General features: G+C 41.5%; 1 protein-coding gene across 2 annotated transcripts; it reads right to left on the bottom strand.

Moving 5' to 3' along the window:
• Positions 1 to 215: 215 nt before the first annotated feature.
• nicn1 (nicolin 1) lies at positions 216 to 11065 on the bottom strand. 2 transcript variants are annotated; one of them, XR_004210115.1, is made up of 9 exons: positions 10772 to 11038; positions 10545 to 10628; positions 6339 to 6484; positions 4541 to 4714; positions 3573 to 3607; positions 3342 to 3455; positions 3071 to 3139; positions 1440 to 1544; positions 216 to 1161 (listed from the first exon to the last, which is right to left on the bottom strand). XR_004210115.1 is itself a non-coding variant. In XM_031825755.1 (8 exons), exons 3-8 carry the CDS (start codon positions 6468 to 6470, stop codon positions 1120 to 1122), a joined length of 636 nt encoding a protein of 211 aa, XP_031681615.1. In that variant the 5' UTR covers positions 6471 to 6484; positions 10545 to 10628; positions 10772 to 11065; the 3' UTR covers positions 216 to 1119. The 2 variants fall into 2 exon arrangements, 1 of the variants encoding a protein (XP_031681615.1); XM_031825755.1 differs by lacking the exon at positions 3573 to 3607 and having other exon boundaries at positions 10772 to 11065.
• Positions 11066 to 16470: the final 5405 nt, after the last annotated feature.

Raw genomic sequence — 16470 nt, 5'->3', positions numbered from 1 at the left:
AGTCCTACATCAGTCTACGCATGTGTCCCAAATGGCACTATATTTCCCTACATAGTGCACTTCTTTGGACCAGAACCCATAAGGTTCTGGTCAAAAGTAGTGCACTGTCGAGGATAGGTGGCCATTTCTGGTGTAAATCCCCTCTGAGTCAATCTCTCTCTCTTACCCCCTGGGGGGCGATTCCGATTGGTGCAAAACAAGAGAATCTTTTGAACTTTGCTTTTTGGAATTGACATTTATTTAATTAGTTCCGTAAAAGACCGACCTAACGCTCTAACAGTTGGTTGCTTGCAGGATACAGGAATATCATTGGGATATAATAACAGAGCCTATGTGTTGAATGAATGACTTGCTATATGAGCATGTATGATGTCATCTTATAAAGCAACTAATACATACCATAACGGTTCCTTCACTTCTTTCATCAGTACAACGTTGATGTAAATTGTTTGCATTGAAGGGAAATTAGACATGCATAATTATTCATGAATAACTTACATACAATAAGAGAATTGTAGACAGAACCCCAGCCAGCATGCTGTATCCTATCCTCCAGAGTGGCGCAGCGGTCTAAGGGACTGTATCTCAGTGCTAGAGGCGTCACTACAGACCCTGGTTAGATTCCTGGCTGTATCACAACCGGTTAGGGTTTGGCCGGGGTTGGCCGTCATTGTAAATAAGAATAACTGACTTGCCTAGTTAAATTAAAAGGTCACTTTTTAAAATGTATTTTTTTATCGAAAAAAGAGAATTGGAGACTGCAAACCACTCAGAACCCCAGCCAGTATGATATATCCACATCTCAGATAGTTAGTTAACAGTGGCTCCTTGGTCTCATTCAAGAAGCACTACTGTCCTCATCTGGCTGAAGGCCACCATGCATCTCACTTCTATTGGACTTGTATAATAAACAAAGGTACCATCATGAGTGGCAAAGGTGGCCTAGGTGTTAAAAAAATTAAAAGTTGACAGTGTTTCACAAATAAATGTACATTATTTTCAGAAAGCTTAAATATAACAAAGTCGGAAAATGAATCAAATACACTTTGGGAGAGATAACAATGGTGATCTTCACATTTGATCAACACCATGTAAAATGAACCTCCAGTCAATTCCTTGTTAAGTGAAGGACAACAAGTTGATATCGTAGCAGCCATCAACCTGCCCAGAAACACAGAAGAAGAATGAAAATTAAACGAGTCGACCTTTAAACAAGCTGAAAACAAAATGGAACTGGTACCAACTGACAAAGACTTGGGTCCTGGATACTAACGCAGAGATGTTTGGATTGAAACATTGTTTAACCAATAAATAAATAAAAAGTGGTGAAGCATTACAGGTCCTTCTTTACTTTCTAGATCTTTCTCTCCCACAACCGCAGGAAAAGTGATGTGTACGTTTGACTCCATGTGTAAATAAACAATAGGAACACCTCTTACATCAAAGCGGCCTATGGAAGCAGTGGTCTGGTTGGTCTGCATGACTTCTGTTAACGCCCACATCTGCTGAATACTGCAAGATACCGTCTGAGGATCTGGAAGACCCTAGAGATACAACAAAACAAAAATAGTGTAACTTTTATGTAGCCATGTTGTATAAAGGGGTTAGTGTTTTTCTAAAGGTAATTGACCAGGAAGATGGCTATCCGTGTTCGTCTGAGGATCTGGATGACCCTAGAGACACAACAACATAATAAATACTGTGTTTCCATATTCTCTTTTATGATGTGTTTTATAAAAGGTCTTTGACCAGTAAGACAGAGAATTTCTCCCTTTTTGTATGTGGAGGACAATGCCTAATAGAGCCCCTGCACTCCTTTATGGTCAGGATTTGGAATGATGAAGTCATGAAGATCTTCCCAGTGAACTGAAAGATGCCATCATCGTCACCATCTTCAAGAAAGGGGACAGGTTGGACTGTGGCAACTACAGCGCGTTCCCCTTCTTGCCACCGCAGGATAAACAGACTCCTATCCCAAAGAACAGTGGATTTCAACCCGACAGAGGAACTTCAGACTTGATATTCTCAGCCCGTTGACTCCAAGAGAAGCTCCAGGAGCAGAGACTATGGCAATCACTAACTCAGAGGAGGCTGCTGCCTACACTGAGATGCAATTTATTGATTTCACCTTTCTTTAACCAGGTAGGCCAGTTGAGAACAAGTTCTCATTTACAACTGCAACCTGGCCAAGATAAAGCAAAGCAGTGCAACAAAAACAACACAGAGTTACACATAAACAAACGTACAGTCAATAACACAATAGAAAAGTATATATACAGTATGCGCAAATGTAGTAATATTAGGGAGGTAAGGCAATAAATAGGCCATAGTTACAAATGAGCAAAATAATTACAAATGAGCAATTAAACACTGGAATGGTAGATGTGCAGAAGATGAATGTGCAATTAGAGATACTGGGGTGCAAAGGAGCAAAAAAAATAACAGTATGGGGATGAGGTAGTTGGATGGGCTTTACAGATGGGCTATGTACAGGTGCAGTGATCTATGAGATGCTCTGAAAGCTAACGCTTAAAGTTAGTGAGGGAGATATATGTCTCCGGCTTCAGTGATTTTTGCAATTCGCTCCAGTCATCCAGGCAGCAGAGAACTGGAAGGAAAGGTGGCCAAAGGGGGAATTGACTTTGGGGTGACCAGTGAAATCTACCTGCTGGAGCGCGTGCTACAGGTGGGTGCTGCTATGGTGACCAGTGAGCTGAGATAAGGTGGGGCTTTACCTAGCAAAGACTTATAGATGACCTGGAGGGATCCCTAAGGGGGAAATGATACTGGACTACGAGGGATCCCTAAGGGGGAAATGATACTGGACTACGAGGGTTCCCTAAGGGGGAAATGAAACTGGACTACGAGGGATCCCTAAGGGGGAAATGATAGTGGACTACGAGGGATCCCTAAGAGGTAAATGATACTGGCCTACGAGGGATCCCTAAGAGGTAAATGATACTGGACTACGAGGGATCCCTAAGGAGGAAATAATACTGAACACTGGAATACAGTCTATAAGGGCTGATAGTTCTACTGAAGAGAACCAACTGGTTGATAAGAGCCTTACCTGTAAATCACACAGTTGGTCCACCTGTGTGAGGTCTGACAACCAATCAGGAATGTCCCACTCTGAATCCTGGAAGAAGAGTGAATGAATGCACTTTAAAATCGTGGAAATATCTTAATTGGCAGTGTTTCTCAACTCCACTACTCAGGTAAACACCCCCAACCTTATCCAGTTATACTGCAGGCCTGGTGATCAGGGGCACACTGATTGTGGTTTCTTTCTATTTGATCATACAGTACAACCCCCCTCTATACATTTTTAAGTGACTTACCTCGTTTAAACAGGGGTGTATTTTGATGTCCTCCACGCTGAAATTCAGCCAGGCTGATGACGGCTGTCGTAGGATCAGTCTCACTGAAGTCACATTGTCTGGTTCAATCAGCATCTAATAACCACAACACACATACTGAACCAATCAGGAAATACGACTTCCACAAATTATGTAAATGAGCTTCATTGCTACTTGAATTAAGCCAAACTATAACCTCCAAGATCAGCTTACCAAAAACTAAGCAAACCTGAGCTGTGATGCTTTATCTGAAAAAAGCAAGATACATTTACAGAATGTGAATTGGCTTTGTGTTACTCACATCAAATCAAGGTTTCTTAAGATTCCATATGAAATTGCTCAGGAGCATTTGGTGATGAATATTTTAGCCTGATGTAAAGTACAAGTAAAGCCTTCATCAGAATATACCTCCTAATGTCTTGACCTGTTCTGCTATAGTTCTTCACCCTTCCTCTTTCCATATTATATGACCTTGACCACCTTTTAGAATTAAACTACCCCCCCCACCCTCTATCACCCTCTCTCTCCCCCCATCCTCTCTCTCTGTCCTCACCCTCTCTCTCCCTCCCTCCCCCCCCTCTCTCTCCCTCCCTCACCCTCTCTCCCTCCCTCACCCTCTCTCTCTCTCCCTCACCCTCTCTCTCCATGCTCACCCTCTCTCTCCATGCTCACCCTCTCTCACCCCCTCACCCTCTCTCTCCCTCCCTCACCCTCTCTCTCTCCCTCCCTCACCCCCTATCACCCTCTCTCTCCCTCCCTCACCCCCTCTCTCTCTCTCCTAACCTGTTGACGGTAGACAGAGCAGTAGTCTTGTGAACCCTCTCTCTCCCTCCCTCACCCCCCCCTCTCTCTCTCTCCTAACCTGTTGACGGTAGACAGAGCAGTAGTCTTGTGAACCCTCTCTCTCCCTCCCTCACCCCCCCTCTCTCTCTCTCCTAACCTGTTGACGGTAGACAGAGCAGTAGTCTTGTGAACCCTCTCTCTCCCTCCCTCACCCCCCCCTCTCTCTCTCCTAACCTGTTGACGGTAGACAGAGCAGTAATCTTGTGAACCCTCTCTCTCCCTCCCTCACCCCCCCCCCCCCTCTCTCTCTCCTAACCTGTTGACGGTAGACAGAGCAGTAGTCTTGTGAACCCTCTCTCTCCCTCCCTCACCCCCCCCCCCCCTCTCTCTCTCCTAACCTGTTGACGGTAGACAGAGCAGTAGTCTTGTGAACCCTCTTCAGTATGTGGGCTGGGCATCAGACAGTGGTTCCTCAGACACGTGACCCATTTAGCAGCCCCCTCCCCATCTCTCCTCAGTAGACGCACAGACACGTATGCTGTGTAGTAGTTCTTAAAGGAGATCTCCTGGATCTAGGAGTGAATAAGACACAGATTATATATACAGTACCAGAAAAAAATATGTTTTTGACACACCGACTCATTCAAGGGTTTTTCTTAATGTTTTACTATTTTCTACATTGTAGAATAATATTGAAGACATCACAACTATGAAATAACACATATGGAATCAGTCACCTTTTGCCTTGATGACAGCTTTGCACACTCTTGGTATTCTCTCAACCAGGTTCACCTGGAATGCTTTTCCAACAGTCTTGGAGGAGTTCCCACATATGCTGAGCACTTGTTGGCTGCTTTTCCTTCACTCTGCGGTCATACTTATCCCAAAACATCTCAATTGGGTTGAGGTCGGGTGATTGTGGAGGCCAGGTCATCTGATGCAGCACTCCATCCCTGTCCTTCTTGGTCAAATAGCCCTTACACAGCCTGGAGGTGTGTTGGGTCATTGTCCTGTTGAAAAACAAATGATAGACCCACTAAGCGCAAACCAGATGGGATGGCGTATCGCTGCAGAATTCTGTGGTAGCCACGCTGGTTAAGTGTGCCTTGAATTTTCAATACATGTCAAATTTGGACTCATCAGACCAAAGAACAGATCACCACCGGTCTAATGTCCATTGCTCGTGTTTCTTGGCCCAAGCAAGTCTCTTCTTCTTATTGGTGTCCTTTAGTAGTAGTTTCTTTTCAGCAATTCAACCATGTAGGCCTGATTCACACAGTCTCTTCTGAACATTTGATGTTGAGATGTGTTACCCGAACTCTGTGAAGCATTTATTTGGGCAAATTTTTCTGAGGCTGGTAACTCTAATGAACTTATCCTCTGCAGCAGAGGTAAATCTGGGTCTTCCTTTCCTGTGGCGGTCCTCATGAGAGCCAGTTTCATCATAGCGCTTGATGGTTTTTGCGACTGCACTTGAAGAAACTTTCTTGAAATTCTTGAAATTCTCTAGATTGACTGACCATCATGTATTAAAGTAATGATGTTGTTTCTCTTTGCTTATTTGTAGCTGTTCGTGCCATAATATGGACTTGGTATTTTACCAAATAGGGGTGGTATACAGAAGATAGCCCTATCTTGACACAACACAACTGATTGGCTCAAACATTTTAAGGAAATCAATTCCACAAATGTACTTTTAACAAGGCACTCCTGTTAATTGAAATGCATTCCAGGTGACTACCTCATAAAGCTGGTTGAGAGAATGTAAAGAGTGTGCAAAGTTGTAATCAAGGCAAAGGGTGGCTACTTTGAAGAATCAAATATAAAATATATTTTCATTTGTTTAACACTTTTTTTGGCTACTACATGATTCCATATGTGTTATTTCATAGTTTTCATGTCATAGTTTTATGTAAAAAAAAGTAAAAATATGGAAAAACCCTGGAATGAGTAGGCGTGTCCAAACCCTTTACTGGTGCTGTATGTTACAGCATGTGGACAATGATGTCTAGCTTGAAAGTTGTAGAAAAGCCCGGCCTCGAAGGAAGCCACTTTGAGCTTCAGAGAAGATTTGGAAGTGACTCAGTTTGAAAGAAAAATAGCCTACTTCACATAGCCTACCTGTCATTTGTGGAGGAAAACAGTGTATAAAAAAATAAGAAATAGTCAAATGACCGTCAGGTTTTATTGACTCACGTTGACAGTCTGTCCTATAGGAAGTGTAACGTCTATGACATAGACACCGGGACGAGAGGAATCAGTCTCAGCATCTCCAATCTGCAAGGTGACAGTAGGCTTCACGGTACAGGGCACGGTGTTTACGCTCATATTATTAGCTACTCCTGTTGAAAGATTAGGGATGTGATCAGTACAGGGAACAGTGTTGACACTCATCTTAATACTCCTGTTGAGAAAGGAGTCAGCAGCAGAATCAAGCAACATACTGCAGAGACCTTAATCCAACACGTGTGGATCTCTTGGCGTAACGGCTAAGGTGGTCGACTGTCACTGGACCTGGCCTCCCTGAATTCGCTACAATATAAATCTGGGATGTGATGAGGAGGACAAGCTATAAAAACAGGGAAATCATGGGTGTATTCATTAGTCGAACACTGTAATGAAAACGTTTTGCAACGAAAGTGAGAGTATCTATTGGATAAATTCAAGGTACGTAGGCCCCTCCAAGTTTGGCTCCGTTTGGTTCCTAGTGGTTCCTACACCCTAGGATTTTGTTTGGGACACGGGAGGTTAGCATTTTTTGGGGGGGATGATATTTGTGTGTCTGTAACTTTCTCACTCATCATCGTTCACAATGTTTAGGGATGATCTGTAATCATGGTAGCATCCACATGAATGTAGAAGTTTTTAGAAACATATTCTAGTCTTATTTACAGTAACAGTGGCTCCAAAACGTAACAATAAATAATTCACCATTCATTACTATTGGGCACAAACTAATCTGAAACACAACAAACAGCAAATGCATCCAACAGTTTGCTCAAGCTTGATGTACCCATTGCATGCTAGGAATATGGGACCAAATACTTTTCACTACTTCAATCCGCATGAGTGAATTTCTCCCAATACTTTTTTGTCCTCAAAAAACTGCCTTAAATGGGGGATGGGGGTGGACTATGTACAAAAAAATGTTGTAATTTCTAAACGTTTCGCCCGACATGGATGAAAATACCCTCAAATTAAAAGCTGACAGTCTGCACGTTAACCTCATAGTATCATTTTAAATTCAAAGTGCTGGACTACAGAACCAAAACAACACAAAATGTGTCACTGTCCCAATACTGTTGTATCACTGTCCCAATACTGTTGTGTCACTGTCCCAATACTGTTGTGTCACTGTCCCAATATTGTTGTGTCATTGTCCCAATACTGTTGTGTCACTGTCCCAATACTGTTGTGTCACTGTCCCAATACTGTTGTGTCACTGTCCCAATACTGTTGTGTCACTGTCCCAATACTGTTGTGTCACTGTCCCAATACTGTTGTGTCACTGTCCCAATACTGTTGTGTCACTGTCCCAATACCGTTGTGTCACTGTCCCAATACTGTTGTGTCACTGTCCCAATACTGTTGTGTCACTGTCCCAATACTGTTGTGTCACTGTCCCAATACTGTTGTGTCACTGTCCCAATATTGTTGTGTCATTGTCCCAATACTGTTGTGTCACTGTCCCAATACTGTTGTGTCACTGTCCCAATACTGTTGTGTCACTGTCCCAATACCGTTGTGTCACTGTCCCAATACCGTTGTGTCACTGTCCCAATACTGTTGTGTCACTGTCCCAATACTGTTGTGTCACTGTCCCAATACTGTTGTGTCACTGTCCCAATATTGTTGTGTCATTGTCCCAATACTGTTGTGTCACTGTCCCAATACTGTTGTGTCTGTGTGGTCTGAGGGTGGCGCTAGATTACCACCGTTGTCAAGTTAACTGTTCTGGAGGTGGTCTGAGGGTGGCGCTAGATTACCACCCTTGTCAAGTTAACTGTTCTGGAGGTGGTCTGAGGGTGGCGCTAGATTACCACCGTTGTCAAGTTAACTGTTCTGGAGGTGGTCTGAGGGTGGCGCTAGATTACCACCCCTGTCAAGCTAACTGTGTGTTGAGTGTTGTGGTTGCAGGTTCACAGGCCTCATCTAAAGCCTATTATTTTGGGGTGTTGCTATAGACCACCAAGTGTTAACAGTCAGTATCTAAATAATATGTGTGAAATGCTTGATAGTGTATGTGATGTAAACAGAGAGGTCTACTTTCTTGGGGACCTGAATATTGACTGGTTTTCATCAAGCTGTCCACTCAGGAGGAAGCTTCTCACTGTAACCAGTGCCTGTAATCTGGTCCAGGTTATTAAATCAACCTACCAGGGTGTTTACAAACACTACAGGGACAAGATCATCTACATGTATTGATCACATTTTTACAGCCTTGTTCTTAAGCTGAACCCATTGGATGCAGTGATCACAATATAGTGGCTATATCCAGGAAAGCCAAAGTTTTCCGAAGCTGGGCCTAAAATAGAGTATAAGAGATCTTGAAGTGACTATAAGAGACTCTTATAAGGATGATGTTAAAAATGATTGTTGGTCTGATGTGATCAATGAGGAGCATCCAGACGCTGCACATTATTCATTTATTGAACTGCTACTTCCAATTATTGACAAACATACACCTGTTAAGAAACTGACTGTTAGAACTGTTAAGGCTCCATGGATTGATGAGGAATTGAAAAAACGGTTGAAAGAGATGGGGGCAACAGGAAGTGGCTAATAAGTCTGGCTGCACATCTAACTGGCTGACTTACTGCAAATTGAGAAATGATGAGACTAAACTGAACAAAAAGAACAAACAAACATGTATTAAGAAGCCAAGATCAATGATATAAAGAATGATGGGAAAATCACTTGAGTACTTTGACTGAAATTATTGGGCAGAAAGACAAATTCAACATTTCAATCCTTCATCAAATCAGTTGGCTTATTCAACACAAAACCAGTTGATGTTGCCACTTATTTGAATGATTACTTCATTGGCAAAGTGGGCAAACTTAAGCAGGAAATGCCAACAACGAACAGTGAGCCGTCGTATTCATGCATAGCAAAATAATAATTCAAATGATATGTTTGAATTTTGTAAAGTTAGTTTGGGAGAGGTGGAAAAATGATTGTTATTGATCAATAAAGACAAACCTCCTGGCATTGACAACTTAGATGGAAAGCTACTGAGAAGGGTAGCTGACTCTATAGCCACTCCTGTCTGTCATATCTTTCATCTGAGCCTAGAGGAAAGTCTTTGTCCTCAGGCCTGGAGGGAAGCCAAAGTCATTCCACTACCAAGGAGAGGTAAATGTGGCCTTTACTGGTTCTAACAGCCGACCTATCAGCTTGCTGCCAGCTCTTAGCAAACTGTTGGGGGGAAAAAATGGTGTTTGACCAAATACAATGCTATTTCTCTGTAAACAAATAAACAACACACTTTCAGCACAATTATAGAGAAGGGCACTCAACATGTACTGCACTGACACAAATGACTGATGATTGGTTGAAAGAAATTGATAATAAGAAGATTGTGTGGGCTGTAGTGTTTTCAGTGCAGCCTTTGATATTATTGACCATAATCTCTTGTTGAAAAAAACTCACGGGTTATGGCTTTTCAACCTCTGCCATATCATGGATTCAGAGCTACAGTATCTATCTAATAGAACTGAGAGAGGGCTTTCTTTAATGGAAGCTTCTCTAATGTCAAACATGTAGAGTGGGGTGTACCGCAGGGCAGCTCTCTAGGCCCTCTACTCCTTTCTATTTTTACCAATGACCTGCCACTGGCATTAAAATAAAGCAAGCCTGTCTATGTATGTTAATGATTCAACCCTATCACAGCTAGTGAAGTCACTGAAACCCTAAATAAAGAGTTGCAATCAGTTTTTAGAATGGATGGCCAGTAATAAACTGGTCCTGAACATCTCTAAAACTAAGAGCTTTGTTTCTGGTACAAATCATTGCCTAATATCTAGACCTCAGCTGAATCTGATAATGAATGATGTGGCTGTTGAACAATTTGAGGAGACTAAATTCTCATATAGTCAAAGTGAACAGCAAACCCGGTTTCAAATATAACATAACATATCACGGCACAACGCCTCTCCCCCCCATGTGACCTACTTGTTGTGTGTATGTACTGTCAGGTACGTGTAACTTAATCTTCTAAATATATGTAAATTGTACAGTCTTAATGTATTTTATGCTGTGTCAGACCCTAGTAAGACTAGCTGTGCCATTGGCGTCGGCTAATGTGGATCCTAATCAAATCTAACACCATTTTTTCAAACATCACCAAACTCAACTGATATTTACATTTTGATGGCTTTATGAAAATCATACAACACTAACCTTGGTTTATGGCTGCAACGCAAATATGATCAACTTCAGCACCTTGGACAGCGAACTAGCCCCGTCTGTGTGGCTGCAGCAAAGCTAAAATACAGTTATATAACACACAGATTGCAATGATCACTGAATTGAGCTCAATCAAATAAATCATTATTGGGTGGGACAGGTTGGGAGGAAAAAGGCGACTGTAAAGAAAGCTGACAAGCCAGCTAACGTTAGCTACTCACCGCTGATTGTATAGTTAGCGGTAGCTAGCTAACCACCAAGCTAGCAACCAGTTGGACCGTTTTCCTTCCCCTCGGATGTCAAAATAGAACAGCAAAGGTTGCTAGATATCGATGTCCTAGCTTACTGTGTTGTGTGTGCACTGTTTTCCCCTCGGTTACAGACGGCGAAATTACTGTAAAAACAGTTCTAGACGTCGTCGTAGGCCTAGCAGTGGGCATGCTGTCAATAAATTTACCATTTCCTGAATGTGTAACTATGGCGACTCCAGATATTTAAAGGAACAGCGTCACAGCAACAAAAAAAACGGAGATATGGGATGACGTCACCACAATTGGCTAAATCAATCGCAAAGTTGAGACTGCAAAATGTATCCATGACGTGCCAATGATATCTGATCACCCATGGTTTCAATACAAATACAGATAAATGGCCCTGCAGAGCTCCATCTTGGGTTGGTAATAACTAGACTAGATGTGGGTGTAACAGGTGTGAAACTGAAGCAATCAGCAGTGGGTTTTCATCTTCCCTAGCATTTATCCATAGCACTTGCTTAGAAATTAGAGCCAGTTTAGGGGTTGATTAGGCTATACTGTGAGTGAGGGATATATGAAATTGATGCACTATTTATTTAGAAGAGCGCCCAGATAGCACAGGTAGGGGGCGGCATTGCTCCATGGTTTGAATTCAGCTTGTTTCGATGTGGTTCTTTCTCTTGCTTCTTCCCCTCTCTCTCTCTCTCTCTCTCTCTCTCTAACTCTATTTTATCCCCTCTCTCTCTGATGGTACACTATCATACATTCTGGTCATGCATGTCGTTTATTGTTCAGAGGGGAGCATTTCAAAAACAGGTCTTTCTTTAATACCTTGGAACCTTGGAACCTTGGAACCTTGACTACAGTAAAACAACAATACTCCCCAGATGGTGAAGGCTGAGGGATGTCTTCTGGGCCTAGCTACCCGTTTTATCTTAGAGCCACACATTTATGCCTCAGCAGCATGGACAGGACAACCTCTCCTCATTCCCCTCTCTCTCTCTCTTCTCTTTCTACTCTCGGTCTCTCCTCTCGCTCTCCTCTCCTCTTTCTCTGTCATCAAAGTAGGCAGCAGATCACAGTGTGTTTTACAACAGGCAGAACAAAGCCAAGCAGAGCAGGGGATGTATGATAGCAGAGCACCCCTAGAGAGAGAGAGAGAGAGAGACAGAGAGAGGGAGAGAAAGAGAGAAAGAGAGAGGAAGGGAGGAAGAAAGAGAGAGGAAGGGAGGGAGAGAGAGACACTTCCCTGTGATGCTGAACACAGCCCTGCTAGGAACACCCGCTGAGAGGGACACCTCAGAGGAATGACCAAACTGTGTGTTTGTTTGTCAAATCAAATTGTATTTGTCACATGTTTCGTAAACAACAGGTGTTGGCTAACAGTGAAATGCTTACTTATGGACCCTTCCCAACAATGTAGAGAGAAAGAAAATTGATAAACAATAGACAAGTATTACCACGTTAAAGTAAAGTAATCATAAATAGACAATGAGTAATGGTAACTTGGCTATATATGAGAGGTACCAGAGGTACCAGTACAGTGTAATGGTAACGTGGCTATATATGAGAGGTACCAGAGGTACCAGTACAGTGTAATGGTAACTTGGCTATATATGAGAGGTACCAGAGGTACCAGTACAGTGTAATGGTAACTTGGCTATTTATGAGAGGTACCAGTACAGAATAATGGTAACTTGGCTATTTATGAGAGGTACCAGAGGTACCAGTACAGTGTAATGGTAACTTGGCTATATATGAGAGGTACCAGAGGTACCAGTACAGTGTAATGGTAACTTGGCTATATATGAGAGGTACCAGAGGTACCAGTACAGTGTAATGGTAACTTGGCTATATATGAGAGGTACCAGAGGTACCAGTACAGTGTAATGGTATCTTGGCTATTTATGAGAGGTACCAGTACAGTGTAATGATAACTTGGCTATTTATGAGAGGTACCAGTACAGAGTAATGGTAACTTGGCTATTTATGAGAGGTACCAGTACAGTGTAATGATAACTTGGCTATATATCAGAGGTACCAGTCAGTGTAATGATAACTTGGCTATTTATGAGAGGTACCAGTACAGAGTAATGGTAACTTGGCTATATACCAGAGGTGCCAGTACAGCGTAATGGTAACTTGGCTATTTATGAGAGGTACCAGAGGTACCAGTACAGTGTAATGGTAACTTGGCTATATATGAGAGGTACCAGAGGTACCAGTACAGTGTAATGGTAACTTGGCTATTTATGAGAGGTACCAGAGGTACCAGTACAGTGTAATGGTAACTTGGCTATATATGAGAGGTACCAGTACAGTGTAATGGTAACTTGGCTATATATGAGAGGTATCAGTACAGTGTAATGGTAACTTGGCTATTTATGAGAGGTGCCAGTACAGTGTAATGGTAACTTGGCTATTTATGAGAGGTACCAGAGGTACCAGTACAGAGTAATGGTAACTTGGCTATATATGAGAGGTACCAGTACAGTGTAATGGTAACTTGGTTATTTATGAGAGGTACCAGAGGTACCAGTACAGAGTAATGGTAAATTGGCTATATATGAGAGGTACCAGAGGTACCAGTACAGAGTAATTGTAACTTGGCTGTATATATCAGAGGCACCAGTACAGTGTGTGTACTGTATATGTGTTTATCGGAGGGGTTGGAAGACAGAACACACATTTCCATCATATATGGAAAAATTAAGTATATTTTATTAAATAGGAAAAGTAAGAAATTTGAATTTACAGTCTTCAAGAGACGTCTCAAAATTAGTTTGCTTCACTCTTCAAATATTGTAAAATCTCCAGGTTTCTGGCTTCTGTACTCCTGACCTTGATTGGCCTATTTTGAATTACTTGATGAGCCCAAGTTTTAAATATCTGTATTTCCGCATTGCCTTAATTGCAATCGACAATAGTTACTGCCATTCAATAATCACTTCAACTAATTATATTGTAGCAAACCTCTCTATATGAGCCATGTTACAAGTCCTGCCACATGAGGATCTTTGCAGTCTCCTGAAGGGGAAAAGGTGTTATCGTGTCCTCTTCACAACTGTCTTGGTGTGCTTGGACCGTGATAGTTTGTTGGTGATGTGGACACCAAGGAACTTGAAACCATTGAAGCCATTGTGTTTACAGCAGGTGTATCATAAGGATATGGAAAACATTCCTAAAACAGGACAAGGCTTATTTTTGTTCTAGATATTGTGCACTTGTTACACACACACACACACACACACACAGACACACATACAGTTTAAGATGTGGCACAGCCTATGAATAATAGATAGCTTTTTGTGTGGCAAAGAAAATTCAGCATATTTTATGTAGGTCATTTCAAAGTGTACTGAAGACTCATTTTGAGGTACCGTATAGCACAAACTGAGCCTCTCGTCATCTGTGTTAAGACAGGATCACTTTGAACGGAACAAGGAGATATACGGTTGATTTGGTTACGGTCAGGGCTGGGATCTAAATCAATTTTAATCCCGTCAACAAACAAAAAAATCTCTCATAGAGAAGCATTGATCAAAATTGGAATTGAAGTGTGAATTTCACTTCCTGAATTGGCTGAATTATTAAAATGGAACCCCAGCCCTGGTTACGGTGCATTGTGCATTATCTGTTTCCTTCTGCTCTCTCAAGCTCGACCGTCATTACCTTCAGTTGACCTTTACCAGTGTGTCTTGTGTGAGAGAGATGCACTCTTCCTAAATCAAACAGATGTTAGACATGGTTGGAGAATTGCAATAACCCCCTGGCAAAGCCTGACGAATGCTGATGATGTTGGGTTACAGATACTTGGAGACTACATAGAGACAAAGTTGGTGCTTGGAGATTACATAGAAACAAGGTCGGTGCTTGGAGATTACATAGAAACAAGGTTGGTGCATGGAGATTACATAGAGACAAAGTTGGTGCTTGGAGATTACATAGAAACAAAGTTGGTGCTTGGAGATTACATAGAGACAAAGTTGGTGCTTGGAGATTACATAGAAACAAGGTCGGTGCTTGGAGATTACATAGAGACAAAGTTGGTGCTTGGAGATTACATAGAAACAAGGTTGGTGCATGGAGATTACATAGAGACAAAGTTGGTGCTTGGAGATTACATAGAAACAAGGTTGGTGCTTGGAGATTACATAGAAACAAGGTCGGTGCTTGGAGAGACTACTTGTAACAGTACAAATAAGGGCCAATATGTCTGGAGACTACAGCACAGATACAGCAGTCAGCAGACTGGTCTATCTTTAGATACAGGCAGACTGAGACCCTCACCAGCCCTCACACCAGATGTTCCACTGATACTTAAGGCTATGTCAACTGTTCATTTAATGCCTATAATCCCAGGTAAATCGGCCCGAGATCATATAACACAGTTAAATAGCACCCGGAAATTGAAAATGATTTGATTTTTCTTGACGGTGTCAGATTTTCTTTCTTGTTTGATTATATTTTTAATCAGACACATTGCTGAATTTGGATGTTGTTTGGATTACAGACCAAGGTGCTCGGAGACTCTAGCCCAGATTCAGGCCAACTGATGATCTGAAAGACTGTTGGTACAACTCAGAAGGTCTTAATAACTCATCTGGTACGACTGCTGTTCCCCGGCTACCGTAACTATGCTACTCCTTGTACAGCTAAGTCCACTGGCACTGGCACATTATTTACCATTGACATAGTATAGTATGGTATAGTACACTATAGTACACTATATTATAGTACACTACAGTACAGTATAGTATAGTACAGTGTGAGGTGCTGCTGCAGATGCATCACCTGCTCGCAGTTTAAAAACACAGTGTAGTGTAGTATAGTACAGTATGGTATAGTACAGTATAGTACAATATAATACAGTGCAGCATAGTACAGTATATTATAGTATAGTACAGTATAGTACAGTACTGTACAGCATAATACAGTATAGTATTGTACAGTATAGTATAGTATAGTATAGTATGGTATAGTATAATATAGTATAGTACGGTATAGTACACTATAGTACAGTATAATACAGTACAGGATAGTACAATATAGAATAGTACGGTATAGTACAGTAGAGTACAGTATAATACAGTACAGCATAGTACAGTATATTATAGTATAGTACTGTACAGTATAGTACAGTATAGTACAGTACTGTACAGTATAATACAGTATAGTATTGTACAGTATAGTATAGTATAGTATGGTATAGTACAATATAGTATAGTACGGTATAGTACAGTAGAGTACAATATAATACAGTACAGTACATTATAGTACAGTACAGTATAGTATTGCACAGTATATTACTGTACAGTACAGTATAATAGAGTACAGTACAGTACAGTGTAGTACAGTATAGTATAGTACACTATAGTATAGTATAGTATAGTATAGTACAGTATAGTCAAGTCCAGTATAGTACAGTACAGTACAGTATTGTATGGTATAGTATAGTGCATCCAATGTCTCCTTAGAAGTGCTTGTTCACTAATGAGTTTGCGTAGTCGGCCCTCACTGCAGATGTTCCACTGACACGTCTCCTGTCTTTAACCATTACTTTACCAGGTAAGTTGTCTAAGAACACACTGCTATAAATGGTGATCACAATTGAAAATGATATGCCTATAGGATCAGACTTTTTATGATGAATTATTCAGTTTAAA

This window comes from Oncorhynchus kisutch, linkage group LG5 (assembly GCF_002021735.2).
Source record: "Oncorhynchus kisutch isolate 150728-3 linkage group LG5, Okis_V2, whole genome shotgun sequence".
NCBI lineage: Eukaryota > Metazoa > Chordata > Actinopteri > Salmoniformes > Salmonidae > Oncorhynchus > Oncorhynchus kisutch.
The sequence above is the reverse complement of the archived record's forward strand: the minus strand, read 5'-3'. Positions and strand labels throughout refer to the sequence as shown.

What these genes read in the sequence shown, in the direction of transcription:
- nicn1 (XM_031825755.1), bottom strand. Translation starts at nt 6,470, where the DNA reads ATGAGCGTAAACACCGTGCCCTGTACCGTGAAGCCTACTGTCACCTTG. An exon ending in CTATAGGACAGACTGTCAAC is followed by an intron (nt 4,715 to 6,338) that starts GTGAGTCAATAA and finishes ATTCACTCCTAG; the next exon opens with ATCCAGGAGATCTCCTTTAA. An exon ending in CTTCCATAGGCCGCTTTGAT is followed by an intron (nt 1,162 to 1,439) that starts GTAAGAGGTGTT and finishes GTTTCTGGGCAG; the next exon opens with GTTGATGGCTGCTACGATAT.